The 12540-nt window shown below is 39.6% G+C and overlaps 2 protein-coding genes across 2 annotated transcripts in view; both read left to right on the top strand.

The window, feature by feature from the left end:
• Positions 1 to 12540, top strand: part of LOC134751707 (zinc finger protein 28 homolog) — a 38507-nt gene that overhangs the window by 20131 nt on the left and 5836 nt on the right. The window contains exons 17-20 of the mRNA XM_063687152.1: positions 5079 to 5216; positions 9012 to 9150; positions 10379 to 10520; positions 11565 to 11705. Of these exons, the coding sequence (XP_063543222.1) occupies positions 5079 to 5216; positions 9012 to 9150; positions 10379 to 10520; positions 11565 to 11705 (560 nt within the window). The remainder of the gene's footprint in view (positions 1 to 5078; positions 5217 to 9011; positions 9151 to 10378; positions 10521 to 11564; positions 11706 to 12540) is intronic.
• Positions 51 to 3183, top strand: LOC134751819 (uncharacterized). The gene has a single exon (XM_063687309.1). The coding sequence runs from the start codon at positions 84 to 86 to the stop codon at positions 3165 to 3167; it is 3084 nt and encodes a 1027-aa protein (XP_063543379.1). The 5' UTR covers positions 51 to 83; the 3' UTR covers positions 3168 to 3183.

A 12540-nucleotide genomic window follows, 5' to 3' on the forward strand; every position in this document is an offset into this window, starting at 1 on the left:
CTATGAGAAATAAACAGCCTCAAGCAACACAAGGTGATACCAGAATGAAACGACTTAAGCAGTTAGAATCACGTTTCGATAGGATGCCTCAATTGAAAACTGAATATACCAGAGTGCTTGATGAGTACCTAGCCATGAACCATATGGAAGAAGTTCCAGAAGAGGAGATGGAAGATCCAGCTGTCTATTTATCGCACCATGCTATAATAAGAGAGGAGAAAGAGACAACGAAATGTAGAGTCGTATTTGACGCGTCAGCCAAGGGTTCCAATAACAAATCATTAAACGATGATTTACTAGTCGGACCCCAGCTACAAGAAGACTTGCGAAACATTATCATGCGTTGGAGGATGAGAAAGGTATGTTTTGTGGCCGATGTTGAAAAAATGTACCGCCAAATACTGGTAACAAAGTCTGACACCAACTATCAACGGCTACTATGGCGTAATAATCCAAACGAAGAAATTAAAGATTATCGCCTACTTAGAGTTACCTTTGGGACGGCATCGGCTCCTTATTTAGCCGTCAAGACGCTCCATCAGATAGCTATGGATGAAGGCAAGGACCAACCTAATGCGGCAAGAGTCATCAAGGAGGACTTCTATATGGATGATTTGATATCCGGGAATGACAACGTGGACGAGGCCATAACCACAGCACGGGAAGTAAAGAGCATACTTCAGCGAGGAGGTTTTCACTTACAAAAATGGACCTCAAACAAACGAGAGTTCCTGGAGCAAATTGAAGCGTCGCAGCGAAGTTCGCGAGTTAAGATGGATATCAAGTTAGATGGAACGATTCAAGCATTGGGACTATCCTGGAATGTGGGCAACGACACTTTTCAATATACCTTAGAGCTACCCAACATTCCTGAAATTGTAACCAAACGAAATATACTTGCTCAAGTACAAAGATTATTTGATCCTCTTGGTTGGTTGGCTCCTGCAATTCTACCAGCTAAAAGTTTACTACAACATTTATGGCTTCAGGGTATTAGCTGGGATGAGGAGGTCAGTGCTGATGTTAAGCAAAAATGGATAAACTTACGTCAAAGCTTTGATTACCTCTGCGATATCGAAGTAGATCGATGGCTATATACGACTCAACGTAATGTGCAAGCAGTTTCAGTGCATGGGTACTGTGATGCATCCACAAAGGCATATGGAGCTGTAGCTTACCTCAGAGTTGAGACAGAAGAAGGAGAAATACGAACAGGAATAATTGCTGCCAAAACACGCGTCGCACCTGTGAAACCAGTATCTCTTCCAAGACTGGAATTGTGCGCAGCGGTGCTCCTGTCTAGACTACTCAAACAAGTAAAAGAAGCAATGAGAATACCTGACACTCACGTATATGCCTGGACAGATTCTTCTGTCGTGCTCTCATGGCTATTGGGTGACCCGGGAAGGTGGAACGTATTTGTCAGCAATCGAGTCGTCGAGATATTAGACAACATTGGCAATCAAAGGTGGTACCATGTTGCCTCTGAAGATAACCCAGCCGACGTCGCGAGTAGAGGAACAACCCTTAAAATACTAGTACAAGATCAAAAATGGTGGAGAGGCCCGAAGTGGCTGCAGACTGACGACATTCCATATAGAAGACCTGAAATAAAAGAAACAGAATTAGAAAGAAAGAGAAATATACAAGTAAACGTGAATATAGAAAGTGAAGAACCTGGAATTAAATTTGAAGAGTTTGATACATTGTCAGAGCTGATGAAGACCGTTGTTTATGGCTTGCGATTCCTTAATAGTAAGAAGACCCCTGAAAACATACAAAAGGAATTAACAACTACAGAACTAGAAGATGCTTTAATAAGATGTATAAAAATAGAACAAAGAAGAGAGTTTGGTGCGGAGCTAGACAATCTAGTGAAAGGCAAAGATGTAAAAAGGGATAGCGCAATAAAGGGGTTGAATCCTTACCTTGATGAGAAAAATGTTCTCAGGGTAGGCGGAAGACTTAGGAATGCTGACATTCCTGAAGAAAGAAAACATCCTATTATACTTAATAGTAGAAATGCGTTGACACTGTTAATAATAGCAGATGCTCATCAGAAAACTCTGCATGGCACGATGCCGTTAATGTTTGTCTATCTACGTTCAAAGTACTGGATCCTCAGAGTTAAAAATGCAATTAAAGCACACATTCACAAATGTGTAGTTTGCGCCAGACAAAGAGCGATTACACGAACACAGATTATGGGAGACCTACCTAAAGTTCGCATAACGCAAGCCCGACCATTCTTACATAGCGGCGTAGATTTTGCTGGGCCAATACAAGTTTTGATGTCAAGAGGCAGGGGAGCAAAATCTAATAAGGCCTATATTGCAATTTTTGTCTGCATGGTAGTCAAATGCATCCATCTCGAACTGGTAGGCGATATGACCTCAGAATCCTTCATAGGCGCCTTCAAGCGTTTTGTTGCTCGTCGAGGAAGATGCACGCACCTATGGAGTGACCATGGACGCAACTTTGTCGGCGCCGACAAGGCCTTGACCATAGCATGGAAAGAATCAAATTTAGAACTCCCAGAGCGGATACGTGGCATACTTGCTGACGATGGAACGCAATGGCACTTCATACCTCCATATAGCCCAAACTTTGGAGGTCTGTGGGAGGCTGGCGTCAAATCAGTAAAGTTCCACTTAAAAAGAATACTCACCGCCAATCTCACCTTCGAAGAGTTAAGCACGACGTTATGTGAGATTGAGGCGTGTTTGAACAGTCGGCCTTTGATTCCTGTGGACACAACCGACCCAGATGTCGAAGTACTCACACCTGGACATTTTCTCATCGGGGAGGCGCCAGTTACCATACCTAACCCTGATTTACTGGAGATCAACACTAACAGGTTATTACGTTGGCAATTCACCCAAAAACTCGTCAGAGATTTCTGGCATAAGTGGCAAAATGAATATCTCTCCCGTCTTCAAGAAAGGCCAAAGTGGTTGAAACGCGAACGTGAATTCGACCTCGGCGATATTGTATTGATAAAGGACGATCAACTTCCACCAGGAAAATGGTCACTTGGTCGGGTGCTGGACAAGCACCCAGGTCCGGATGGTGTGACACGTGTCTATAGTGTGCGTTGTCGCGGGGATGTTATCAAACGTTCAGTGTCAAAATTATGTGAACTGCCTGTTAATACTAACGATCAATAATTGTGATTTCGCATTATTTGTTGCATGATTGTGTTGTGGTATGTACCAAAAATGCCCTTGAGTCTTTACTTTACAGAAATTTTTAGTAATTTCTCGTATAAGAATTGAACAAATATCACTGATTATACGTATTATTAGTACCTTACTTTTGCTGATTATGTATTCCGACGGGCCTTTGATCGGTTCTTACCCTTTATTTTCTTATAAGTAAATTTGTAAGAGCGAACATGCATGTGTATGTAATTGCCTATTATGAGTGCGATTTAGTTGTTAGATTAATTGAAGCCCCCTCTAAATAATAACGTTATCGTCTTTTGATTATGCCTGAGTGAAAAAATGTATTTTTTGGTAGGCGGCATGTTTAGACAAATATACGCACAGAGACACATGCATGTCTCCCGCTAGACGCTAGATTAATATCGATGCCCATGTAAACCAGTTTAGTTGCAAATAAACCATCGCTGTGACAATACGCAAATATCTTTAATTTTTGAGAGTATTCAATACCGAACCTTATAGCTATCGAAACATCCATTAAACAGCCAAACAGATGATCAGTACTTATAATTATAATGTTGGTACCGCGACTATTTAGGTGTCTCAAATAGGTTGGCGTATTTTTAGCAGAAAAATACACTTCTATTTTTAATTAAAAAAATAAAACGGCGGCAAAGCAAATCTTATTACTTTTTTCTGTGAAAATATATACATAAGAACGTTGCTTCTGTAAAATATTTCTATTATATTTGTATTCATTGCGCCATTTTTGAGAAAAGCACTATATATGACTCGGCTGGAAGGCTACTTGCTGGCTTCGGATTCAATTAAACGGACTCCCAAGGTCGTCCGTTTAAAACGAATCCTCAGCCAGCAAGTAGCTACTTCCGAGCCTCGACAATAATGTACTATTTGTGCACGACAACTATAAAAATTGCAAACAAAATATTTCTGTCACGAAAAGAGATTAAGTCATCTTTTCAGTTTACTTAATAAAGTTCTTTTTCTCAAAAATGGACGGCAAAGTCGACGTTGCCGGTTAAAAAGTAGGTCGCGAAGTGCGTAGTTTATGGTCAGTCAAAAAATTAAAAAGTTAAAAACATTGCAGTCTCGATTTCGGGACTGCAATGTTGCATACAAATTCCATTATTTGTCGAGTTCTAAATTTTTTAAAAGTGTGGCCATATCAAATCAAGGCATAGTCCATGAAACAGCCAAACAGATGATCAGTACTTATTATTATAATGTTGGTACCGCGACTATTTAGGTGTCTCAAATAGGTTGGCGTATTTTCAGCAGAAAAATACACTTCTATTTTTTATTACAAAAATAAAACGGCGGCAAATCTAATCTTTTCACTTTTTTCTGTGAAAATATATACATAAAAACGTTGCTTCATATTTCTATTATATTTGTATTTATGGCGCCATTTTTGAGAAAAGCACTATATATGACTCGGCTGGAAAGCTACTGCTGGCTTCGGATTCAATTAAACGGACTCCCAAGGTCGTCCGTTTAAAACGAATCCTCAGCGAGCAAGTAGCTACTTCCGAGCCTCGACAATAATGTACTATTGTTTAAGTGTGGTTTTTCATTGTACGTCTTAATATTGCAAAGTTAAAAAATCCCACGCCGCCGCCGTGGATTTTTTTCGTGGCGCGCACGTCTGTGGAACGTAAAATTTTCATACATTTTTTTTTTCAATTCATCAAAATTGAATATGCTAGTGATTCTGAGTTGAAAGAACCCAAAATCACCACGATTTGTGAGAATCGGGTTTTGAATATTTATTTTAGAAAACGCCCATCTATCAATCTTAATTTAATCTGGAATGTTTGTATGTGAAACCTTACAATTTTCCCGGCCCCTGCAATAATGTAGTATTGTTTATGTAATGTGCGGTGCGTTCCTCAGGTAAAGCGTTCGGCACGCAGCACAACCTGGAGATGCACGGCGTGGTGCACTCGGGCCGCAAGCCGTTCGTGTGCGGCGCGTGCGGGAAGGGCTTCGCGCGCCGCGCCGAGGTCAAGGACCACATGCGCATACATACCGGTACTATATTATTATATATACTAGCGACCCGGCATAGCACGGGTCACACACAACCTGGAGATGCACGGCGTGGTGCACTCGGGCCGCAAGCCGTTCGTGTGCGGCGCGTGCGGGAAGGGCTTCGCGCGCCGCGCCGAGGTCAAGGACCACATGCGCATACATACCGGTACTATATTATTATATATACTAGCGACCCGGCATAGCACGGGTCACACACAACCTGGAGATGCACGGCGTGGTGCACTCGGGCCGCAAGCCGTTCGTGTGCGGCGCGTGCGGGAAGGGCTTCGCGCGCCGCGCCGAGGTCAAGGACCACATGCGCATACATACCGGTACTATATTATTATATATACTAGCGACCCGGCATAGCACGGGTCACACACAACCTGGAGATGCACGGCGTGGTGCACTCGGGCCGCAAGCCGTTCGTGTGCGGCGCGTGCGGGAAGGGCTTCGCGCGCCGCGCCGAGGTCAAGGACCACATGCGCATACATACCGGTACTATATTATTATATATACTAGCGACCCGGCATAGCACGGGTCACACACAACCTGGAGATGCACGGCGTGGTGCACTCGGGCCGCAAGCCGTTCGTGTGCGGCGCGTGCGCAAAAGCTAAACTATTTCAGTCACGACTCAGATTATAATAGGGGAGCTTTTGTTTATGCATATTAGTAAACAATATCTATACCGTTTCGGTAAAAAGTAGTCACTCAAATGGATTAGCTTTTTGCTTATTATTCATGACAAAACCTAGTCGAGTTTAGTAACGTCAGTATCGTTTGAATATGATACCTAAATTTTAATAATACTTATTTACTCAAATGAAGCTTTATTTGCTTTTGTCGCGATAATATTCAAACATTTTGCTCTCACAAAACCTAATAATATAGGTACCAAACGGTAACACTGGTAACACGCTGGCCCAATACGTAACCGGCTTCAAACTGGGAATCTTGATTCCCATTCTGTAGCTGGTTACGAAATTTTGGTTACCAAACGGTACTAAAGGGAGTACTCGTACCTATCAACTGAAATAATTCTAAAAGTAAAATAAAATCTTAGGCATTGTTAAGTAATTTGCATGAACGGTAATTTACTTAATACAATCGGAGTGGTTACTAAAATATTATTCAAATTTTAGATCGCAACAGACTAGCGTTTGTAGTAACAATATCCGTATGAATTTAGTTAATAAAGTCTATATACGATTTCAGTAAATTTCTATACTATAATAGATTAGGGTTTTGTTAAGTTTTGTCCAAAGAAAAGCTAATCTATGAAATAAAACTATGAAAACGGATTATATCGCGTATATTGAATTTATAATACATCCCGACGTTTCGAACTCTTTACAGCGTTCGTGGTCAACGGGTGACTGAGGAAAAATTACAAAATGCAAAAATACCCACATACTAAAATAATGAACAATCATAGACTACAAACTTTAAGGCTGGTTGTACATGCAAAATCGGTTCATAAGGCTAGTTATACACTATAATTATTTTTCAAAGATACGCGATAAAAAAAAACTATGCCGGCTCCAACCCTACACCACGGACCCGAGAAGATTTAATTCCCTCCTAAATTGTAGGAGGGTATCCCAATATGGGACCGGCAACAAACTCGGCGGGACACATCTTTTCAAAACATCAGAATGTCCAGCATCATCCAACACTACGGTCTCACAGTCTATGTCTCGCTTGCTCCTTTATCAGGTGGACTACAGGATCCCAAGCTGGTGGTAGAGAAAAGCCATCTTCCCTATTAAAGTTTGGATATTTCTTAATCTCAATGGCCTCGCGCAGCATTCTGGGTATGTAACGCTTCTCCTTGGCAAGAACCAGAGGCTTATCAAACTTGATTGAGTGATTGGCTTTATCCATGACATTTTTTTATCGCGTATATATATATATCTTTGAAAAATAATTATAGTGTATAACTAGCCTTATGAACCGATTTTGCATGTACAACCAGCCTTAAAGTTTGTAGTCTATGATTGTTCATTATTTTAGTATGTGGGTATTTTTGCATTTTGTAATTTTTCCTCAGTCACCCGTTGACCACGAACGCTGTAAAGAGTTCGAAACGTCGGGATGTATTATAAATTCAATATACGCGATATAATCCGTTTTCATAGTTTTATTTCATGAGTAACTATCGCGGTAACCGAAGACAATATTAAAAGCTAATCTAGTTCAGTTCGCATCTGAACCATATCAGTATAGCATTTGTAAATACGCCGCCGGGTATCGTTGATCACTCTGGCAAGTGCGGATGGTGCTGCAACTGGCACTAAGTATATAATATTGTTATAAATACGGTAGAAAACGTTTATTTTACGCCTATTGATTGTATTAGACAAAAACGAGGAATGGACGTATTTATGTATGTATGTATGTAAACACTTTATTGTACATAAGACAGATTACAAACACAATAAAAGAACATAAATATATACAATGTACAAAGGCGGACTTATCCCTATAAGGGATCTCTTCCAGTCAACCTTATAACGATATTATTTACTTAATACGTTTCCGGGACTTTAGTCACCGCATGAAAATCCGTTAAGTCGTTTTTGAGTTTATCACGAACATACATACACACAAACAGACGCGGCGGGGGACTGCTTTATAAAGTGTAGTGATAAATTGATCATCAAATTCAATTTAAACTCCTGTGAATTAATTTTAATTTAGCGTAACAGGCAACGTAAACAAAGCGGTACTCGACGGAGACCTAATAAGCTCTCCGAAACATGTCACCTTCGAACGGAGGAACATATTTGCAACTCGTAAAGTCTTAAATTATTTATTTGTGTCGTCTTCAAGCAAAAGGTACCACTTTGTCGCTTGCCATAAGGACCCTGACTTATTCGTATAAAGATATTAGCAAATTTCGACCTTATGGTAAGCGACAATGCAGGGACCGGCCCGCTATCCCTTATCGGGGTTTTATAAGGGTATTGCATAAGGCTTAACTCACCATACCCTTTGCCAGACGAAACCCTTTGTTTTGGTTTTAAAAACCCTTATATAAAGCTATCACATTTGAGTAATCGGTAGCCCAAATAACCTTACAAAACCCTTATCATCCGCTCACCAACACTTTGCATATTGCTTATAAGGGTTAGCCTTATAAAGGGCTTCCCTTTTAGCATATAAGCGTGCTAATTTAAGTCGTCTACCTTGTTCATAAAGCACACATTACTTCGAATCCGAGCGATCGTCGGCGGCGACGGAGGCGTTCTTTGACTAGACACGTATTTTCTTTCCTTTTCATACAATACCGTAGATATATACTAATCCTGTCTCTTTCACGCAAAGGGAAACCTTTATAAAAAGCGCTTAAAGATAAGGGTAACCCTTATTAAGAGCTAGCCTTATTTTTGGTTAGCTCTTCGGTAAGGGTTAGTCAAAGGTAAGGGTATGAATGGGCTTGCAGTTTCTTTGCAGGAAAGTCTTTCAATGTGTTAGCCGTGTTTAAGTGTCGCCCATTGAAAGGGTTTTATCGCGGAAAGGGTTGTCCGGTCCCTGCGACAATGTGGTACCGTTTACTTGAAAACGTCACATTTTATCCCATTAAATAGAGTTTGCTTCTTAACCCTTAAATGCATAATGATGTATATATGCATCGTATATTTGATGGTCCGCGGCTCAATATGCAGCTATCCAAAATCACATTTATTACTTTTATACAGCATGACACATCTATTTCAATTTATTAAAAAGTTATACAAAAAATCATGCATTTAAGGGTTAAGCCAACGACAATAATAATGTTTGTTCCAGGTGAACGCCCATTCGCGTGTGACGTATGCGGCGCAACCTTCTCCCAGCGTTCAAATCTACACTCACACAAGCGAGCCACACACTACGACGACAAGCGGTACAAGTGTGACCAGTGCCCTAAAAGGTTTAAGAGGCGCAGGTATGTAAAATAACATTACCTAGCATTGATTTAAATTTTCACGATTATTACACAATATAATTTACTAAAATGGGACTTAATCGAAATTAAACTACCGTGAGACATATTTCAAAATATTTAGATCAGTACGGTTTCACTCACTATTATTTTTAGTCGCTTTTTGGCGACATGTTTCGGATTCGGAAAGCGACTAAAAATAATGTCAGTGATCTAAATATTATATATTTTAAAAATGGGACTTAATTGCGATCCAGATTGAGATTGTTTATCATCGTAACTGGTGAATTTCCGATATGACTTGGAACTACGGTGGCCGTTTACGAAGTGTAACGCTCTTACGGTAGATGTCGCTAGGGTCATCTAGACCCAATATACTGGGAAGATTTGCTGACTATAGATGAGGTCTTGGTAGCTCAATTGGCAGGGCGCTGGAGTATCAATCCAAAGGCCGTGAGTTCAAGTCTCACTCGAGGCAGTAATTCTTCCACTTTTAAATTTATTCTAAGCTTAATAGCATCGTTGGCAGACGTTTCTGCTTGTTAACAATTAATTTATCGTTTATCAACAGAGCCCGGAATTTTCACGGCAAAACAAGACTGTCGCAATCTTGCTAGAGTTAGTTTTTTTTTTATCGATAACGATAGTTGTGTAATAGAAGACAAAGACAGTCAAACAAATAAAAACAACATTTCATGAACAAGTTTGGGAACAAATCAAATTATTTAATAAAATCAAAATATTTAATAAAATAATTTGATTTGTTCCCAAACTTGTTCATAGATGGCAGCACCAGTCTCTCTCGCTACAACGTAAATCCGTAAGGAGTTCGTTTAGGAGGTGCAAGCGCGCACTGCTTGCCCTTAGAGCTGGTCAAAGACGCCTAGTCTTACTAAGATGGCATATAGTCGAGAAATTCGGACGGGCACCGCCGTGGCGGGGTGGTCTAGGGGTTCATGGCGTTAGCCGCGATAGCTAAAGACGCCGGTTCGAATCCGGCCTTCACCACTGGAGGGCTTTGTCACTTTTTCTTTAATATATGACATCTATTACAGTTTTTAACTAACATTTCATGAATTTTAAATTGTGAGGTTTGTATAAAGTTATATACAAAATGACACAATTAGTGTATACATAAATGGTTTTGACAGGCAAAAAGAAATTGGACAGGTGGGAATACCAACCTTAGGTATTAATAAAATTCATAATCGTATATGTATTTTATTTTCAGGTTATTAGACTACCACATCAAGGCGTCACACACGGGCGAGCGACCTCTGAAGTGCGAAATATGCAAAGCTACCTTCGTGTATCCGGAGCACTACAAGAAACATGCCAGAATACACAGCGGGGAGAAACCCTACGTCTGCGAGGTGTGTAGTAACGTCGACTCGTATTTATTTCAGGTTATTAGACCAGCGGTTCTCAAACTTTTATGGTGACAGAACCCTTTTGGAAAGCGAACAATTTAACAGAGCCAATAAAAAAAAATCCTTCGTCACTATTTAACTGTGGACCAGAGATATAGAGATATTTAAATCTTCTCGAGGCAGAGGTGTAGGGTTAGAGCCGGCGTAGCTTTATTTGACGTTCATAAGCGCATTGTAATATGCCTACTTGAATAATAAACTATCTTTATCTTTAGAAGAGCTTGTTGCTGATTTATTTTCGCTTTTTCTCGCGGAGCCCTCACAGAGGCTTTGCGGTGCCCTAGCGGTCCGCGGAGCACACTAAGAATGGCTGTATTAGACTATATTAACCCTTAAATGCATGATTTTTTCTTTTTGCCTGAAATTAATATATGTCTTACATAATTGTTTACTGATTCTAGGAAAAATAAAAATAAAAATTAAAACATCGATTTTCACTGCTTAACCAGTATTAGAATTTACATAGGGTAAATAATAATTTATGTAAATTTATACAATTATTGGTAAAAGATATAAAAAATCTTACTACCATTAGAAATTTATACTATTTGTAATATACCTATAATAAAGATTTTAAATATAAATAATTACAAACCCCGAAAAAACCGCCTAAATTACATATTAAAAATCATTAAATTTTCCCAATTTTCCGCCATTTCGTGTTAAAAGAAATGTAATTTTTTTAAACTTAAATACTGCGCAAATTTCAATAAAACGACGGAAAGTGTATTAATTTACGATCAAAATAATATACAGGACCAAATAGATTTTACCTAATTATGCATAAAATTATATGTTTTTTGTTGTGTACATACATACATCACTATGCATTTAAGGGTTAAGCCTCCTAACCTCCCGGGCGATAAGAATGCACTTATTTTTTAGCTTATCAAACGATTATAAAATTATCCTTAGAAATTGGTCTCCAATATTTGAATTAAATTATCATTTTCAGTCTCCCGCTAACAATGTGTTATTATTCGTCAGGTTTGCGGCAAATCTTTCAACTCCCGGGACAATCGCAACACGCACCGCTTCGTACACAGCGACAAGAAACCGTACGAGTGTCTAGTTTGTGGAGCTGGTTACATGAGGAAACGTCTGCTGTATTCACATATGAACACACAGGTTAGTATTATTTTATGTATTTAAATAAATAAATTTTTGGGGACTCACACAGATCGACTTACCCCTTACCGGACTCAACCCGACTAAGCGGAGCTTGTACTATGAGTACTGTCGCACTAGGCGATGATATACATGAAATAAAACTATGTAAACGGATTATATCGCGTATATTGAATTTATAATACATCCCGACGTTTCGAACCCTTTACAGCGTTCGTGGTCAACGGGTGACTGAGGAAAAGCTACAAAGTGCAACATACCCACATACAAAAATAATGAACGGCTAGTTATACAATACAACTATTGTCATAATGTATTATAAATTCAATATACGCGATATAATCCGTTTTCATAGTTTGATTTCATGAGTAACTATCGCGGTAACCGAAGACAATATGAAGATATACATACTTATACCACAGTATATAAAACAATACAGTAATTCGACGAAGCCGTCTAGACAGGGCAATCGTGCAAGGTGCGAGGAGCGAGGGGTGTACCGCGCGCACCCGAGCTGCATACATCGCCATTGTTAGTAGCTCGGTACACGTCAAAGTGGGACCCATTGCATTAAAGAAATACAAAAGTCAGAAATGATAGTCAAAGTCCGACAGTCGTACTTCACTCGCGAAACGCTCCTAACAAAACGATAAGTGAACGTGACGTCAAGGTTACTGAGAGCCCATCTTGAATGTATGGAAAATAAGTAAAATTGCGAGTTTGTCGGTGAAATATTGCGTTTATGCATATATATCAAAACTTCCGTGAGACACAGACATATTAAATATATTAATAACGGGTCACTCACGTGTTTTAAGTCGCGTGTTTAAACACG

This window comes from Cydia strobilella, chromosome 23 (genome assembly GCF_947568885.1).
Source record: "Cydia strobilella chromosome 23, ilCydStro3.1, whole genome shotgun sequence".
Classification (NCBI taxonomy): domain Eukaryota; kingdom Metazoa; phylum Arthropoda; class Insecta; order Lepidoptera; family Tortricidae; genus Cydia; species Cydia strobilella.